Raw genomic sequence first — 20,778 nt, 5'->3', positions numbered from 1 at the left:
AATATCAGAAATGCGAGTAAAAGAAAATTCTATATGATCTGTATGTTTACCATTAGTAGCAATGGATGGGCACCTTTATGTAGTTTTAGTTTAGCACTCATTGTTCTCATTATACCGTCAAGATTCGAGCCAAAAATAAAATGGAACTCGATTAAAGCGCCCATTCGACCTGACAAAATTATGGTAAACTGCTAATGCTGTTGGATTGACTCTTTTGTAATTGTGATTACTCGTTTGGAATTAGCCTGGGACAATACCGCTTCAGCTTCACACCCTTTGGAGCTTGATTAGAACCGATGTAGGTAAGATAACATGTAGGTCATTGAATGGGTGACTAAAACTGTATGATCTCGAGTTCCTATGTGCTTTGAAAGGCACAGGCGCCTTTAGTCCTGGTTGTATTTGCAGTCGGGCTGTGCCTGGTTGGTGGGCCAGGGCACGCCTAATACTCCATTATTTACCCACAAGAAAAGATAGATACTGAAGTAGGGACTCTCCAAGCAGTAAGCAAAAGGTTGATGGTGATGATTTGGTAAAAAAAATATATCCGGTATGTGCCAGATGGTTGTAGAGTGGTCCAATGGGTGCGACATAAGCGAGGACGAATTAGTAGGGTCCAATAGGTGCTAGACCTAACATTTTGTTACATACGTCGACTCCTCTCGAACTATTCGACGTCCATTCCATCATTTTAATTGGGTTAAACGACCCCGCTTCTGGGCATTTCGACTGTATATACATTCGGGTTTCCTGCCAATTGAAGTGTTATTTTAGCGAATTATTCTGCTTTCACGTATTTGTTCTATTCATTCGGATAGTTTAAACTTTTAATTAATTTAAAGGTCGGTCAGTCCCATAGCATTCTATAAAGTGTTTAATTAGTTAATTATGCACTGGCTTTCGTGTGGGCTTCACTCTTTGAGAGTTTCGGGATGTACGGAAACATACGTTAAAGTCAAAATCAAAGTATTTTTTTTAGAAATTAGACATTCACAGGCACTTTTTCACTTCGAATTTCAAATTATATAATACTTATTTCTCTAAACTACAAAGGGAAGGGCCACGTTCAAAAGTTGATTGAATCATATTATCCCGGATAATAATTTGGGATAGGTAGTTTGCTTCTATTTGAAACTCTTTATATCGTTAGAATCATATTATCTATTTAAATATATTCAAACATATTCATTTGTATAGACAAATAAACAAAGCGATAACATACATCATACATGAAAAGTCACATTCCTAGACTCTAGGCTCCGAGATCAACCGGCTGGGAAGGAACCGAGATAACGCTCAAATGAGACAAAACGTCACATTACTTTTTAGCAATCGTGGAAGAAATGACACGTAAGTATACACGCTTACTCACTGGGCTATCGTAGTTCTTAGAATATTTATATCTAAAAACCATTTTTCTAAACCCGATAAAAGGCGAAATTCGTGTGAATGCATGCACAACGATAAAATGTCAACTGGACCGTGTCGTAAAGCTCCGGACAGGAGACTTTCATTGGAGTTATCATACTATTTGTTGTTTGTATTTCTAGTCTGTGTGTTTGTTTTAGCACTGCATGCCAGTGTTTATGGTTGACGTCCTTTTTTAAGTCCATTTTTAGGGTTCCGCACGAATAGGGTAAAAACAAACCCTATTAATCATTTTTCTGTCGTTCAATGAGGGATCAGATACATCTCGAACTATATAGGTAGAACTAAAATTTTCACACAATGAGTTTTCAGACTGCCGGTCTCAACCTATTTTTTTGTATAGATGTTTTTGTGACGAAATAAAAACTTTAAATATCTACGAACACAGAATAAAATGTTATTCGTTTTTGTGGAGTTCATTATAAAATCCATTCTATGCCTCTTTCCTAATTTAGTCTTCTGAAATTAAAAAGTCATACAAATGTGTATTAGCATACCGGTTTTAGCAAAGAATATTACCAAAATATACAAATTCATATGGCAAGAGTAGGATTCGAACCTGGGACCTTTCGATCCTCAGACTGGGATCTTAACCCTTACACCACCGCTTCGTATACCAACCCGGTACTCGTGTAGGTATACCAATAATAAGCGGTATTACAATAAAATTATACGACTTCCACCATTAACAATCCAGGGAGGTTTGGAATATTCCCTGTGATTTAACTTTATTATTCTATCCCAAACAACAGTTAACCTTTATGTAAGGTTTATTTTAATTTAAATTGAACTTACGCTCCAGTGGGACCATTAAATTCGTAGAATGATTACCAACTTCCGGTTCTACTCGTGGTAGTACAATTTACAAATAAGTTAGCAGCATGGATAGACCCTACGAAGGATATTTAAGTACCAAAGTACTTACTTAAAGAAATAACTTATAAAAAACACGACTGGGCCTACCTATAGCTTACTTTTTGTTTCGTTTAACGAATTTTCATCCAAATATGATTTTCTCAATGAATGGCTGAGGACAGAATTAGATGGGAAATGCTCCACCGACGAGAACAATATTCTTAAATTAATTGATAATGACGATTTTCTCGTCAAAACGGAGAATTGAACTGAAGTTATTTATGATGTGGAGATTGTTGGAAGGCCGGAAAGTACAAGGCAGTTTTATTTACCGCGGTCAGAGCCGCGGGCAACAGCCTGTAAGCTTAGATTACAGAATTACTATGAATTCTGTGCTAGTAAGTTTTAGAATAGGTAGAGCTGTAATACTGTTTAGATATATGTATATAATATTACACACAGGTATACCTGTATTGTAATAGAACCAGTACATTTCCGGTTACAGAGCATCTCCATTCAGCACTGCTAGCAGCATATTCTTTTTTTTTATAAAAGTTGCCCGGGGCTTTGCTTCTACGAGAATTTCGAGATAAAATGTACCTTTATTATATGTTACCATTGTACAATTTTGGATAATGTACCTTTGTAATGGTGAAATAATTTTTGAAATCGGTTCGGTACATTCGGAGATTACTCGCCTTAAATATACAAACTCACAAACGATTACCTCTTTATAATAATAAATCTAGATAATAACTGAACGTCATCATATTTTCTAAAGTGGACCTGTATTCGAAGAAGATCGAATATTGAACGTAATTTCAACGAGGTAAATAAAGTAAACCGAACTGTACTTAAATTACCTTTAACCTACGTGAATTAAGTCTACTATCCCACCTAATACCTAATAATACTTATTTTACAAGACTCTGTCCCCAATCCGAAGGCAGATCAATCTAAGTTATTTAATTGGGTCGTGCTCCTGTCAAGGAGATGCTTAATCATAATTTTTTTTCGTGTCGAATTAATTTCCTTTTTCTTATTAAATTATCTTCGTTCAGATTAATCAATATTGCTCACGGACAGAAAGTACGCCATTGACTCTAAACGGCGCTTAAAGTTAACGTCAATGTTGACTGGTGACGACTATAAACGTTTTCAAAATAGTTATGATTTACTTGTTTATAAAAAAAATTACAAAGGGCTCCAGAGAAATCAAGGCAAATTTTATGCAGGGCCCGACCTCTTTGTCCTCGGACCTTTGAATCAAAATTAAGTTGCGTAAAATTTTCCTTTTCATAAAATATAATACCTTTGTAATGGTGAAATAATTTTTGAAATCGGTTCGGTACATTCGGAGATTACTCGCCTTAAATATACAAACTCACAAACGATTACCTCTTTATAATAATAAATCTAGATAATAACTGAACGTCATCATATTTTCTAAAGTGGACCTGTATTCGAAGAAGATCGAATATTGAACGTAATTTCAACGAGGTAAATAAAGTAAACCGAACTGTACTTAAATTACCTTTAACCTACGTGAATTAAATCTACTATCCCACCTAATACCTAATACTTATTTTACAAGACTCTGTCCCCAATCCGAAGGCAGATCAATCTAAGTTATTTAATTGGGTCGTGCTCCTGTCAAGGAGATGCTTAATCATAATTTTTTTTCGTGTCGAATTAATTTCCTTTTTCTTATTAAATTATCTTCGTTCAGATTAATCAATATTGCTCACGGGTATCTTTACAGGTTCTATATACCTAAATCGTAACCGTTTGTTTTCTTAGTCAACGAATACGACGTGTACGATTCCCCGTATGCAATGGAGTGGTCATTTTCTAGAGTGATAACCACACGCTTCAATTGGTTCGCACATCGGGCTGCCAAAACTCTTTTGACGAATACACCCGAACACAATATAGGTACCTAATTTGATGATGATGGGACTAAACTAATAAGTATTTTCACAGACATAGAATGAGTTGTACCAGTCAACATTGACGTTAAATTTAACCTGCGCAGAACAACAGAAAGTACGCCATTGACTCTAAACGGCGCTTAAAGTTAACGTCAATGTTGACTGGTGACGACTATAAACGTTTTCAAAATAGTTATGATTTACTTGTTTATAAAAAAAATTACAAAGGGCTCCAGAGAAATCAAGGCAAATTTTATGCAGGGCCCGACCTCTTTGTCCTCGGACCTTTGAATCAAAATTAAGTTGCGTAAAATTTTCCTTTTCATAAAATGTAATTTATTCATAAATCACGGTAGCCAAAGTACGCAATGGTACGCATTTTGTATTATTAAAATTATCTGTACTAATGTTATTAAAAGCATGGTTTGTAAGTTTGTGCGTCCTCGAATCTCGACCAATTTCCAAAATTCTTTCACCAGTAGGAAGTGAAATATGACTGACTCGTTTCTTATCGCGATATTTTTGTTTAAGCGAAGCTCCGAGATGTAGCTAGTTAATAATTAAACTAACATGATACTCATAGTGCTACGATAAATGCAATTAGAAGATTTATTTTAACAATAGAAAACTGCTCAAATAACACAATTTGGGTTGTTTTATCTATTTTGGAATTAATTACCAAGCACCTGTATGTACTTAGACTGACTATAATTAATGGTAGCTTCTGATTAAGTGACTTGGTTCTGGTTAGAAATTAATAGTCAGTGATGAAGCGTTTTCAGTTTTACCATCAACACGCAAAGAAGAAGAATGCTTGAACCAAGACGCGCTGATTGCCTTAACATCTGCATTCGTGGCAGCCTTTACGCTCAAACTCAAATAATGCTCCATTGATAGGGTCGTTCAACTGTTTACTTGTACATGTAGGTAGTTATATAGAAATAGCCAGAAAAATAAGTAGATTTTACGATAACACGTTTGCAACTTTTTAAACACGCCGCTCTGAGGCTAAACTTTATGGTCTCGAGAGCATAAACAAAAAAGCCCTTTTACGTTGCATAGTGTTTACGAGCATTAAACCAGGAAATAAAAAAGTGTGACCGTTCCACTCACGATTTCGAAGGAAAATCTAAACATGTGTTTCATAAGTGACCTTTGACCTAGAGAAAATATTGCTGGATTGAATTCGTAAATGTTAGTATTGTGTTGTGAACAGTTGTGGTTGTTAGCGATGAATTTATTTCCTGGCATGAGAGTCGTCTTTTGTCAATTAAATAACACTATCAAAATTATTGACTGTGACTTAAAATAAATCAAAAATAAATTAATAGTAATGAGTGAAGTTCAGTATTAATTAAACAGTGTTGTAGAATTAGTACACGTCTGTTACAAATTGTTTAATTTAATTAAATATTGGAATAGCTTAATTTACTTACGATACTTATATTTTAAACATTATAGTCTAGAGACTATCAGATACTTTATTTACACATATATATTTTAGTAACAATTTCCATATTTATCATTTCGGTCAAATATCTTGTACAAATCTCCTGGTCCATCCCATTACTATATTTATATTATAAAAGCTTTCGGATAACTGGCCAATAACATCTGCCAGATTTATCTAGCAGGTAATCTCATTTCCTGCTTTATCAAAAAGTGATGAAAAAGCCCCTTAGCTTTTTTTATAAAGGTACGTTGTAACCAGTCCAGTGAGTATGTCAAGTTTATAAATGTCAACGTAATGGACCTTTTATCCGAGGCGACGCGACAAAACGCTATCGCCACTACTCGATAATACAATTTACGTCACCCTTGGGTTCACAGGATACTAAAATACTGGAACAGTACTAATGCTGAACATAAGTGGTAAGCCCGGTGTGGTTCCCGTCCTATAATAGAACCACTGCATATTCATCAGTGGATGCCGTACAAGGCGACTAATAGATATAACAGCCTTATCAGCAGAGTGGTAACAACCGCATTTTCAAAGAGTGTTGACGTCAGGTAGTCGACTAGTCACAAAATTACAGTTGAATCATCACTATCGCCGCGACAGGCTCAGATGAGTAATAATCAATAAATTACATTGAGTCGAACAGACTTGAGTTCTCGAAAGTAAAACCTTACGTATAATTTTATAAAATTTTAACGAAATTACACTGTGTTTCACTCATTGGGATTTAATAAACTTTACTAATTCTTACATTCATTACTTACTTTAGTAAAATTCATTAAAAATAGCAGGCGCATCTAGACATTCGTTTGTCAAAGTAACGCAACTTTAAATCTCAATGGACGGCTTTTTATGTGATAATGTACTCGTACGTGTTCCCGAAAAAAAGCGAAATTTTCCCATGTGGGGTCTGTGAAAGTTCTCACACTTTGTGACAATATATTGTTCCTATATTTTACCGAGAAAGAAAAAGTAATAAGTTAATGTAGAAAAAGTATAATTAATTTAACAGTAATGATATTTTTTATTTAATAGCCGTTTATGTACGTACGTTACGTTTAATATTGGGCAAAGTAACTAGTAACGCTTGGTATTAATGGGTTATTGTAGTTATTGTAGTTCCCAGTTGTTGCCAGTAAGTTTCTTTACATGTATCGTCTCCATCTTCGTAGTCGTGCATAGATTGAAGGAGGCATATTTAGTAGCGAGTCTCTGTTAGATATTACTGTGTAGTGTACTACAATTTACTAATGGTTTAAATAAGTTACAAACTCGAGCTTCTTGAAATGGAGTTTTACTTATAAAAATTGTTCTGACGAATAAATGTTTCACATAATCTGAGTAATGAGAAAGTTTAGGTGTTTATTACTCTATTTTAATTCAATAACATATCAACTCAAGGATCAGACTGAATGAAATTTGATATAAATACGTATTGCGTGGAACATGGAATCGCATACTTTTAACCAACAATACCACGACAATGGATCTCCGGGTCATGGTGATAATTAATACCAGCCACACATTGATGTTATACCGAACTTTGAATGTTTTGTTATACATTGCTGGTTTTTCATTACGGTAAATAAAATCTCTCATACAATCTAAGCAACGTTCGTGCATTCGCGTTGGCATCTATCCGAGTTCGGCGATAGTGTGTGACCGGCATTAAACAGTAACTAAGTCATAATGACGATAACATTCATTTGAATATCCTCTAACCCGTAAACAGGATATAGGCCTAAAATGCCGGCGACCCACAACGCGGCAATTTGAATATGACCCGACACCAATATTGTACATTTTATGATGCCATAACTTCAGACCCTTGACGCCTGATCGCTATTTCCCATTGCAACCTTTTATCGTCATCCGTTTTGGATCAAAATTCTATATAGTTACGTCTTTTCTCATCTATAAATAAAATAGGTACATCTATTATAATACTCATAATATATGTTTGGAAATAAGTATAAGTATCTCTTCTCCCTCATTTCTTGCTGCTCGGCAATCGGCTTACATATGTACGATTCCCATGTAATTATCACAGTAATGTATGTATTTGTTTCTGTGCCAATCAGCACATTATATATTGGCTTATATTTGCTATTGGCTATTGTGGTGATAATAGCCAACGAATATCAGCTTACCTACCTGCTATCCACTGCTTATCAACTGCCAAGGCCTTTAGTCACCTAATACAATATGGAACGGACATTCAAGGATGCCGTGTCGCATTTTCTATCCTCACATGCTGAACAATATATACTAATATATGGTAGGTATATAATATGTACTGAGTAAATAACTATGAAAGTAAAGTAAAGAGATAAACAAAGTCGCTACCCGCTGTCTGTCAGTTCCTATGTATGCTAAATTTTGATGCGGTTTTTTTTTAAATGGACAGGGTGATTTATATTTTACTACTTTTGCCCACAACTTCGTATGTGAGTAAAAATCCGTTTCTCGTGGGAATTTCAGGAAATCGCTTCTTAGTGCTCCTACACTGTCCTAGGAACCTACACTCCAAATTTCAGCTTTCTACGCCCAGAAATTTCGGCTGTACGTTGTCTGTCAGTCAGTCAGTTACTCAGTACAGCAGTTTTATATATATAAATTTATAATTTGGAAAATAAAATTGAATTTTCAACAAGCTTTTGTTATTACTTAATATAACTCAAGAACATTAAGATCACAGGAAACATTCATTACAATTATTTTCTTTTGATATAAAGTCCATAGCCGAAGGCGTTCCATTACCTGTTTAGGGTTCCGAAAATATAAGGAAAATTTAAAACAAGTAATCATACTCGTACAGATAAATAAAAGGTTTAAATAATATATCTAATAGTACAATTTAATATAAAGTATCTTTATTGCCTATAAAAATAACAATAGTACAAAATAATACAATAATGTATATGGACCATATATATCTATGGGCCAACGGCGGGTTTATTACTGAGCAATATCTTCGAGAGAGGATGACAGAAGAGGGAGGGCACAGTATAATGATAACAACAGAATATAAAACAACATACAAATTGTAGTAATCCATTCTATTGCACAGGCTGATTAAAAGTATCGGAATAAAAAGTACGAGTACCTACTCTATTTTTAATTTTAAGTTATATTTTAGTTACTTTGCAAGTTTCACCGAAAACTGTGTACATTCTCTAGAACATTATTGCTTACTCACATACTTGATGATTGTTTTCTTTCGCACCTTGTCTAACAATCTAGCTATCGATATATCATAGGTAGGTATGTAAAACAAATATCCGTCATATTTTTTCTCTCTGAAATAAAAGCGATTTCATGTGTATCCCCAATAAGAAAAACTTCGGATAAAGAATCTTAGGGTGTAGGGAAAATATATTTTGTTGGAAGCGGGGACGATCATAAAAGCATTTAGTGTTTAGCCGTCAGATGTATGGGCCGCGTCTTGAATACATAGCACGCGTGTTAGGTTCGCCGTAAGATGGAATTTATATTGCATTCATACATTATATTATAATATATAATAGTATCTCTAGGGTTACTAATACGTAATAAAACCAATAACTCGACTTAATAGCTAACTAACATCACAAATGACAACGTCTGTTTTACGAATTTTGACAACTCGTTAGTTTAATTTGATGCAAAAGTAAAAATTTTGATTTTTTTTTTTAGTGGCTGTTCACGTTACTCTTAAAGCTACGTAGACGGTGCAGGCAGATGTTGCAACTTCCTTTAGGGCATAAAGCTTCGTAATGATGTTTTTAAATAAAGTTATTTCGAGTAAATTGCAATATCTTGCTCATGAAACAAGAAAGTACGTGGGATGAGTCTAGCCTAAACGATTTCGCTCTAAAACGGTCTATGCGACGTTCGAACGAAATTAGACTCTTTATAAACGGGATTTAAAAATAAATACTTATCAAAGGTTAATTGCATGTTTCCTAGGCTTTTTTTATAGCTGCCGTATTCGCTAATACATACAATACGCCGTGTGAAAAAAGAATACTGTTTCGTACAAGCGAAACCGAACCTTTTAAAAAAAGCCCGGAATGAAGGAAAAAAAAAAATAAAAAGTAAGAAGGCCGAAGTATAGTGGTGTATTGTATTAATAATAATATTACTCGTATAAGCCGTTTATATAAAATATTTTGAAAATAGATTGGCCTGGATAAATGACGCATTCCGTGGCGAGTGATCACCGGTGTATACTATCTGAACATCAATCTTTGTTGTGCAGCGACACTAAGAAAGGTGCACCTAAACTCCGACGCTCAACGTCCGGGAAGCAACCGCGAACACACTCAAATCAGATGAGAGACCTAAACTGGAATTTTTGAAACTTCTTTAAATATTTCCTAACATACCTGCGAACTTTGCTCTCTAAGGTTCTGCAAGTTTGATTGATTGGGAGCACATACAAACGAGGTCGTCGATACATCAAAACACCAAGTTTGGAACTGTCCAGAGTTTTGTAATAAACAGAATACAAAATAATAAAAAGACAGACGTGAGAAAGGCTATACAGTCCACACCATATATACAACATATATATCACAAAACATATATAAAGCTACCCAAATTCATTACGAATTCGTCCTTATTACCCCGTCAAAATTATTGAAGCAGGATAATTACACATAGAATAACACATAGGGTACTTTTCATCTCGAAATTTCCATGGGAGCGCAGCCCCGGGGCAAGTAGCAAGTAAATCATAAATGGTTAAGTGCGAGTAGGACTCGCCCTCCGAGGATTCCGTACAGTGCAGGTCTACACGTATATATATAATAAGCTATGATTGGCCAATAGACGATAGGAAGGTAATTTCTGTAAATAGTGTATTTTGTTCTCAGAATAAGAAACTTTTTATGGCCAATCAATCATTTTTAATCCTACTTAAAGTTTGGGTCTCTCGAAAAGTATTATCGGCAGAGAAAGGCGTATTCGTAGATTATAATCTCTGTTTTAGTTTGTAAGTACAAAATTACGTTTAGCAATCGAATATATTAGGACAAATCACACAGATTGAGCTAGCCCCAAAGTAAGTTCGAGACTTGTGTTATGGGATACTAACTCTACGATACTTTTATAACAAATACATATATAGATAAACATCCAAGACCCGGGCCAATCAGAAAAAGATCATTTTCCATCATGACCCGACCGGGGATCGAACCCGGGACCTCTCGGTTCAGTGGCAAGAACTTTACCACAGCGCCACCGAGGTCGTCACCGAATAATGTACTTCATGGTCAAATTGGTCGTTACATATTTTAAAACTAGAGGCCCGCCCCGACTTCTCTCGGGTAAAAACATAGTAATTTATGCATCCTCAAGAATCTATTGGTGTAGACTAGACAGCATCAAAATCCGTGTAGTAGTTATTGAGTTTATCGCAAACAGAGACGTAATGCGGAGGACTTTGTTATATAATTTATGGAAAGGAAGAAGCTACCTCAGTCTGTCTATTCGAACGTGATAAACTCAAAAAATATCGGACGGACCCAATTGATAATTCTTGAAGAAGGTTTATTATGGTTAATAATATATGGTTAATAATAGTAAGGCATCATTTATGGTTTTAACCGAGCAAATTCGGGACGGGCCGCTAATAAGAAATAAGAAAATGATTATAACACAAATTATTTTTTTTTAGTTTTAATTATTTAAATAAAGTAATTGATTTAAGTTTTATTTAGTTTCCACCATGCTTCACAAACCACGATTTTAATTTTAGTTTCATTTCATATTTTGGTAAATGCTTTGTAAACATCTTTACAAATAAACTAAATTGAAAATAAAAATGTAACATGTTTTAATTTTTTTTTTATACTCTGAGAAGCTTTAAAGGCTGACAGCATTATCAATTAGAGCTTTAAATATCAAATAATATACTCAAATGAAAGACATTTATATCCTCATCATAATTATATTACGAAATCACTGAGAACCACCTATTTATATTATTGAATTATATTGAATCATTTCACGGGAGTTTTGAGCAAAGTCTAAACAGAATTGGTATAACAGTATTAAATGTTCAGTTCACTCAGTCACGCGAAAGAGTTCATTAATTTATATTCTGGCAGTACTTCTAAATTTAATTATGTAACTTTTCGGATTATTTTTCAGCACGATTTTATCTTTAATATTGAGAGTTACAGTGCTCTCGACAGCAATCTTTGGCTTTAACAATTCACGCCCAAGTTTTATTAGAAAGGGTACGAATTTTATTTCAAGTTGTATATATTTTTTGCTTGGTTTTTCTTTAACGGCCTATACTTTATGTTTGAATCTTTTATGAATCACTGCGCCTGTGCCCTAATAAAGGCCATAAACCAACCAACTTTGGTTTATCATTTTTGTCTTTTCCTTATTTAAAATCTTTGGTTCTAATGAATACGATTTCTGTTACTAGAATTTGGTCAATTATACTTCATTTACTTAATAAGGGTAATTTACCGTACTCATCAATCTTTCATTACAAGTACTACAAATTAAGAATAATTTGTCTGCCTTCATTTGTCATGCTATTATAACATAGCATGTAAGATTCTGGCAAAGATTTAGTTGTTTAAAATATAATAGACTAACGGGTACCTACTGTTTAGATTATGCTGAATTACAGCATGATCGTGATACAGCCACCATCTCCTCCTTACATATAGGTAGTGCAATGTCACTTGATCTACTTGTATTAAGTTTTAAAACAAGTTATCAAGCAAACTGGCATACGGCCTACCTGATGGGATGCAGACACCACGGCAGGGGTTGACACCCGTCGCGAATGCCGTCATAAAATACAATATTTTTTTCGTATATCAATCATGTTCAGCCGATCACAAACAAAGCTACAAAAAGTTATATAACATTATCTGTTCTCGGGGTAAAAGGTTCGAAATCGATACTCATCCAAACATTTCTCTCACTGTCAACATAATTCATTTGATATCGGATATGTGACTGTAATGTGTACGTGCGTGGTGACCGCTGGGTCTCCGTATGTATATAGATAATTTGATTTGAGACTTATGGTTCCCGCCCTAAAATATGATTACTCCATATTCTCTCTTGACGACCTCGGTGGTAAGATGTCCCGGGTTCGATCCCCGGTCGGGTCATGATGGAAAATGATATTTTTCTAATTGACCCGGGTCTTGGAATGCTTATCTATATATGTATTTGTTATAAAATATAGTATCGTTGACTTTAGTATCCCATAACACAATTCTCGAACTTACTTTGAGGCTAGCTCAATCTGTGTAATTTGTCCTAATATACTAATTATTTCTCTTTAATGTCCTACAAACGAGAGGAATAAGAAGTATTATTGGCTAATAAGCAACAACGGCCTCTCCAAAGAGAAGATGTCAGGCCGACGGCGGCGGCTCGTCATAAAATCATAACCGAATCTATAACGGCGAGGATAATAGAGAGATCTAGATTACAGTATAATAAAAAGTTCTGTGTAGATATTCCAGACTGATATCCTGACTGATAGTTTCATGCATTTACCACATAAGTTTAAAAATAATTTTGAATGATGGATTAATCTCATCTGAGCGCATTCGCAACATCCGAATCTAGGGACCCGCTTTTTTTCTTTTTTCAATTCGCCCAGCATCCTTAATTGTCAGACCATCTCAGATAATGACAGAAAACATTATGTGAGACAATATTCCTTCTCCTATTTTATGACACTAGCTAGAATCGATGAGATTGCGTCTTTTATTACAGCTGGTGCGATGGCTACCTTCCGGCGTCATTGGATCAGATCCAACATAATTCATTATACATTATTATTATCTCTATCGGAAGACGGTGGTATAACTTGGTGGCCGGTGGTATATTTAAGAAGCGGTGATGGTGTAATGGTTAAGACGCCCGCCTGTGGATTGATAGGTACCAGGTTCGAATCCTACTCGTGCCACATGAGTTTATATACCACTCTGACTCATGTATAGTAGTTTTCGTCGTCCACCACTTGCTTTCGGTGAAGGAAAACATCGTGAGGAAACCTGTACACTGGTTGATTCTTATTAACTTGTACGTGAAATGGAGAAGGCAATGGCAAACCACTCCATTAATAATGCCAAGAAAGTTGTTGTATGTGTTTATTCCACGTAACAACCACGACCCTCAGCCATGAGGAATACGACTATGAAGAAGGTATAACTTACCGGCTCGAGAAAAATATTCAATTCCAATGGCGCTATCGGTGGATAGCGCCAGAGGAATTGAATTAATTCAATTAAGAGGTCATAATGGGTGCATTATGACCTCCTAATTGAAATAAAATCTTGTCTTATCCTTGAAATTATATTTGAAAATTATTTTATAGATGTTTAATGTATTAGTCAGATTTCAATATTAATTTTGCATTTTTTACTATATAATGTTGTTCAATGATTAATCTCTTTATTGAATTTAGAAGGATAAAATAATAAACAAATATCGTCCATAAACATTTATTAATATAATTTATCATTTTCCATATTCCAATATAAGTAATAATACAATTATATTCCGTGAGGAACATACATCATAGAAGCTAAGTACAGAAGATCTACTAGGCTGCAATACCATTATACCCCCTGTCTGAGAGTCACATAGAGTAAGTAGGTACATTAAGATTCGTTCATTAACCATATGAATGATAACCATATAGACGACATGTTAGCTAAAAATCTAGGTTGCCAATCGCAATTACAAGTGGCGTTGTTTATATAAAGGCTTATTACAGCGTCTTTCACCAAGTTTTCATTACCGTTAGTCTCTTATATGACTAAAACATTTACTTTAAAAGTTACATTTATATTTTTTTTCTATTTTGTCATATTTACTACTTCCTATTGACATAAGTTTACCACCAATTTAGCAGCTACTGCTTCACTACGTTAGCTTACTTAACTCTACATACATACATTTGCAATAGAATAGAACTGCCTCTTAGCGGTTGTCCGTTGGTAGAAATTAAAGCAAACTAAAGTATATTCCAGGAACAAATCGCCAGAGGCAGTTGTCGGAGTCTGATTGGCCGGGTACGACGTCGAGCGTACTGATTGGGCAATAAGGCTGGGTGATTGCCCAACCACGTAAGCGGACACTCGGCTCAATCAGAGAAAGAATGAGCAAAACGAAACATAAATTCTAATTCAATTTGGAAAAGAACATCCTAAAATTTTGTATAAATGGTCCAAAAATATTTCCGAACTAAACTAGGTCCCTGTTTTCGATCTCTCTAAGCGATAGGAAGAAAGTAATGAAAAGAATGGGTCCGTTGGTAAATGCTGTGGTTGTGGCGTCCACTGGAGCGGCGGCCAAGTCGGCTGGCGGGAGCTGGGCGCCGCTTCATGGGAGCTGGTGGGGGGGAGGGTCTACCCCCACTTCTGGAAGAGGCCCATGCGCTGGCAGCGGCAGTTGGAGCCCCAGAGATTGCAGCGGCAGGAGGAGGAGTGGCAGCAGTCGCCGGGCCGGTGGTCGCAGTTCCCTCCTCGCCGGATGCAGGCGCGTCTGAAAACGTAGATCAGCGACGATCGTCTGAAACCACATCAGCGAATGCTAGCCTAAGTGCTTGGACTGTAAGTTGTGCAACATGCAAACTAAGTAGTGGATCCCATACGAAACTAAATTTCTTCAGAAAATATATCAAATTTAATTTTAAAAGTATTAACAATAATTATCTAAGAATAAGAAACTAAATGTTTGTAAATTTACTGTATCATCTTGAAGGATAGGATAAAGGTGCAAAGGTCCAAAGAATACAAACTGAGTCCTAAGCCTTATGACTAATCCTTCCCATATATACCTTTATTTTCTCTAAAATATTTCCATTTATCAAGCTGTTCAAGCAATCATCCGCTATAGGTCACTTAGCATAACATCGGTTTACATACAATAAGTACTTTCTTATTTTAGCTACAAATTCTTATTTCTTGAGTTCACAAAGGCTAGTTTGGGATTAATTACCGAAAACCAAAAATCACTAATAACTATAATTATTTCCATAAAATTATAGAAATTTTATGCGAATAACAAAAACAATGCAACGTTCATTTTCATAAGCCTGCTCCTATGTAGAATGTTTTTTTTTCTTTTTCCTTTTGAAGGTTTTGAGGATAAAATGGAAACATAATTTATGACTTACATTGCCCGGAGCAAGTTTCCTGTATATATTACAACAAATCAGGCTCTATGAGTTTGTTTACATCATTATGGGAGCCTCGCTCACAAATAACAGCTTTACTTTCAATTACACGAATTTGGTTGATGAGGCAGCCGCTTATCTATATATTTTTACAAGCTTTTACCTGTCCCATCTGTCTGTAATGAAATCTTGCAAGATAATTCACCAACTGCCATTCGAGCAAAAGTATACAGATATACTTACCGTATTGCGTATTGCATTGTTTTATATTTTTTTAATAAACTAATAATGATAAAAATAATATAACATCAAAATAAACTGAAAACCTTTAATATTTACCAAAGCTACGAATTACTAGCTACTAGTATGTAGTACTTGTACATACAAGTACTACATACTAGTAGCCCATCTCTGAGCAATCTGTTCTTTCAATTTTAAGATACATATGTATGTATCTTGAACAGATTGCTCAGAGATGGGCGAAAATATTTAGTTGTTCGGTCGCTCTCCCTGAGTTTAGTTCTTACGCAACGTAACTTTACGGTCTTACGTAACTTAACGCAACTTTGTTTGCTAGTTTCAATCACTTTGAGATTATTTTAGAGAGGATGCTATTTAACCCAGACAGGGTGAGTGACCCGCACTTTTTATTATATGGTCTAATGCTAACGTTAGTTTTAATTAGTGTCCGTTAAACTAAGGAATTTTGATCATTAGCCGAAACCCAAATTTTCGGTTAGTATAGTAATTCAAACATAGAAAAAAGTGATTTCCGTTTTCACCCTAGAGACACCTAATGATGTAAAAAAAATAGTTTCGGCTCAATTATTGGCCAAAATTAAAACTACGCCTTTTAACACAATATTCTATATATCTAATAAATTAAATGTTATGAACTCACTTCCCAACGTCCTGGAGCATCTGCAAGTCGGCTGGATCTTCTCCGTAGTCAGACAGGTTCACTTCCACGTCCTCGTCTCCTGTTAACAAGATAACAATATTGAGTATGCGTTTTTCCCGTTTGGAGCCAAAGGTCCACTTTCGTACATTTTCCTCTCTTCGCATGGTCGTCGGCATCCCTAGTTATCAAACCATTTGAGGTCCGAGACCGGATGAAGGATTTTCTAACATATGTATCGAATGATGTCGTATCGTAATATTAAAATGAAATCACGCAGCGAATTAGTGACTGAGGCAACCGAATTAAGTCCCTAACATTTCATCTTGTCTACCATTTTCATTGGCAAAGTTTGTTAAAAACAATTTGTGTAGGATCTTATCTGAGTATATATTATAAATAATTATACTCGGTATTTGACAAAGATTGTTTATTTAGGGGTGGTAAATCACGAGCAATACATTTAAAAGTAACCAAAAATGGTGGAGGACAGCATTTGTTTTTAAAGAAAAAAAAATTGTTGGATGAGAAAACATTCATTAAATAACTTCACCTCGTATGATGTAATTTGGGATATGATCCCAAAAAATTATACAACAGCCCTTTGGGACGTGCCTATTACCAGCTAAGTATAATTGGAGCACCCGAATCATAGAAGATTAAATACAGAGACAAAGCTTTCAACTTTTCATAAAATTAATTTTAACTTCTCAAACAACTTAGGTAAACGAAAGCCCAAGGATCAGAATATTGTTGGAAATTTACGGAAAATACATCACGTGAAATTATGGAATTTAAATGAATTTCAATTTCGAAGTCTGTAAACTGTATGGGTGGGTATTTATTTATGCAAAATCTCATGTGGCATGATGTAGAAATTAAAATTAAGTCATAAAATATCATATTAAGTAATAGGATGCGGAATATGGGAAATTACATAGGTTTTTATTGAAAGTGTGGAGATTTTTCTGTGTATTTTACATATGCGGCCGGGTATATTTATTTAATCTATCGATTTTATCCGACTTCTATTTATCTATGATACGATGTTACGAAGATATCGGTTAATCTCAATAAACTTTGATTGTATTTCAGCATAAAAGCTTGTTCGAATTGGAATTAACTAATCTAATTTCCAATTAACTAATCTAATTTAATTTCCAAGAATTAACAATTGTAACATTGACATTAAATTCGTATTATTTATTTTATTTTAATAGTGAGAAAGTTCAAATAAAAACTCATCTGAACGGTGTCCTTAATTTCTTCTTCACTTCACATGTTCTTGGTCATATATAGTTATTAGACCATAGGCAGAATTAGAAAGGAAAAAACAAGTAGAGGAAGGACGAAGAAGAGATGGCCAAGTGATAAGAAGAAACTAACAGATTGATTAACATCAGACAGGGACAAGTGGAGGAGACTGACATACTGTATCGACCTGTAAAGTGGGTAAGGTAGACAGATGATGAGACCTTACACACGCATGTCATCCTTGACGAAATCAAGCCAGGACTATTTAGGTTTGCATGGACAGACATAATTGGCCGGTTTACATCTGTATTTAGTCTGCTTGCCCGTGGAAGATTAATTCGCCAAGGTATGCCAGCAGAATTGCTGCCCACGCGCCAACCGCTACTTACCTGTGGAGGACAAGGTTGACTCACCAGGATCAATGTAAGAGGCGTGTGTCCACTCAGTGGCGAGGAGTATAGCCGCTAACGCCAGCAGAAGTGCGCCGGCGCGCGGCATGCTGCCCACGCGCCAACCGCTGCTTGCCTATGGAGGTCAAAGTCAAATGTTAACACTTTACGCAATTTTTTGTTGGTAAGCTTAGTACATGAACCCAGGGCAAATTATCAAGACAAAGCTATTAAAATTCGAGCATTTTTTGTATGTCAGAGAACAAGAAAATAGTTTTACTGTTTATTTGAAAGTTTTCCAGTCGCCTGTAGAAAAGTTACTGTGAACAATTGTCAAATCTGTGCAAATTTTTATGACTAGTTAGTCATTACGTGTTTATTGTACTACCTACATACATTTGTAAGTATTAAGTAGTATAATAAACACGCACCGCCACTCATTCGGCCCGCTCCGACCTATAACCTACTCTGTGACCATACGATGTATCTATTATAACTTGTAATATGATGATCGTCTTGCAGAAATCCCCCTCGCATTCGCAAACTGTCACGTATTAGTTTACGCGAACTTAGTTGTTGAGCATGTACTTGTAATAGGGACGCATCTGCTGCTGAGGCAACTATGTTCGTATATAAACATTTTAGGACCAAATGATATTACATATTGAATTTTAGTAGTTAGCCGATTACAGTGTGTGATGTGGTGACCTGTTTATTTTTCGAAAATCATAAAAAAGGAGCGTTGGCGTCTGAAACAAAAACCTTAGCGAAAATAATTCAATATTGAAAAACAACTCTTACAATCTTATTCAAGAATGAAATATGAAATAAGGTGCAAATCCCAAACTAACACCAAATCCTGAAAAATCTTCTAAGCCAAGACAATTCGCTTTTAACTCACAATGACTCCATTGACGTTGAGTTCACAAATATAAAAGTCCGATTACATAAAATAAATCCAATAGTTCTTTCAACATCGAGGTATTAGATTGAACGTAAAGGAACGTTTTGCTAAGCAGTATATGCGTGTTACTAGTTTTACAATAACGCTTAGCGAAGTGAATAAGAAAAAGTAGGACAGCAGACCTTGGGCTCCGACGTAATACAGATAAGGAAGAAACCGGAAACAAGCTGAGATGAGAGAGAAAGAACGTGTACATAACCAAAACCGATCCATATCTAACACAAGGAACCGCGGTAATACATTGTCTTGGTCAGCCAGCATACTAAAAAGTCGATTACTATCTGAACCACGTCTGATCCACCCTTAACAGAGTAGAAATGATAGAGAGTCAACGCGTAGTAGTGTCTTATTATGTTTCAAAAATATAGTCGCTATTAGAAATTGCTCATATAATAAAAAAAACACAATGGACATTTTTTATAACATTCTTAAAACGTAAATACATATTTAAATAGAGGTTGGGTACTCTTTGCGCCTTTTTAATAAAAATATTATTCAGGACAAACAAAACGAAAGACTATTTCGACCTCGTTAAAAAATAAGATTTTAAAGATGTTTAGGTTTTAGCTGTAGACATTTCTCTAAGAAATCGTATTTTTCATAAGATTTATGCTTCGTAGCTATTAGGAATCTCCTGAAGACACACATTAGAAAACTTGGACTCTGTTGTGTTTGAAATCCCTTTGACCAAACGACCAGCTATTAAAGCGTGTAATGGGCGATAAGTTTCGATAACCATTGAGATTTATAGACTAGAAAATCTCAATTGCCACGACATTGACATAACCAAAGGATATCTAAATACCATGTTAAATAATATGTTTTTTCATCATTTATCAGTACATAGTATAAAACAAAGCTGCTTCCTGCTATCTGTCTGTCTTTATGTATGCTCAGATCTTTAAAACTATGCAAAGGGTTTTGATATGGGTTTTTTTGAAATAGTGTGATTCAAGAGGAAGGTTTAGGAGTAGAATTTACTATGATTTTAGCCGAGCGAAGCCGGGCAACTAGTTAACTATCTTTATCTGGTTGTCTGTGATGGGTCGACCCCGACCAACGGAAAAATATAGGTTTAAAACAAATAAATTTATATAGTATAATTAATTCTTAGTAAACGCTCATACGACCGACCCGCAATAACATTATTCCCAAAGAAAATTGATGTCAGGTAGGCAGCCGGTAGGTTTTAAGCGAACCGCGATTTCCTGGCGTCATGGATGCAAGCCAAGCAAGGTGCATATATCTCTTTTGAATAACATTTTAATTAAATGTGATTTAATAAAGCACTTTACCCTATTTTTCATTTCCCTCATTTTATTTTTTATTTCAAAGTATGTACCTAATACCTAACAGAAACAAATCGTAGGTAATGAAAATAAACATTTATTTTCCGATTGTTCACTTTACCCCTATTTACCCTATATTTGAACCCTCAAAACAAAACTGA

The 20,778-nt window shown here is 35.2% G+C and overlaps 2 protein-coding genes across 3 annotated transcripts in view; one reads left to right on the top strand and one right to left on the bottom strand.

Moving 5' to 3' along the window:
* The window catches only part of LOC128678888 (uncharacterized), a 240,575-nt gene that overhangs the window by 151,638 nt on the left and 68,159 nt on the right, over positions 1-20,778 (top strand). The gene's annotated exons all lie outside the window — the stretch shown is intronic.
* The window catches only part of LOC128678890 (U8-agatoxin-Ao1a-like), a 37,331-nt gene continuing 30,683 nt past the window's right edge, over positions 14,131-20,778 (bottom strand). The window contains exons 2-4 of one of the 2 annotated variants that reach the window (XM_053760783.1): positions 18,389-18,500; positions 16,725-16,803; positions 14,131-15,216 (exon numbers count right to left, since the gene is read on the bottom strand). In XM_053760783.1, coding sequence (XP_053616758.1) covers positions 15,054-15,216; positions 16,725-16,803; positions 18,389-18,473 — 327 coding nt within the window. In that variant the 5' untranslated portion in view covers positions 18,474-18,500 and the 3' untranslated portion in view covers positions 14,131-15,053. The remainder of the gene's footprint in view (positions 15,217-16,724; positions 16,804-18,388; positions 18,501-20,778) is intronic. The other variant, XM_053760785.1, reaches the window with a different exon arrangement.

This window comes from Plodia interpunctella, chromosome 20 (genome assembly GCF_027563975.2).
Source record: "Plodia interpunctella isolate USDA-ARS_2022_Savannah chromosome 20, ilPloInte3.2, whole genome shotgun sequence".
Taxonomy (NCBI): domain Eukaryota; kingdom Metazoa; phylum Arthropoda; class Insecta; order Lepidoptera; family Pyralidae; genus Plodia; species Plodia interpunctella.
This window is presented reverse-complemented; position numbering and strand designations above follow the sequence as displayed.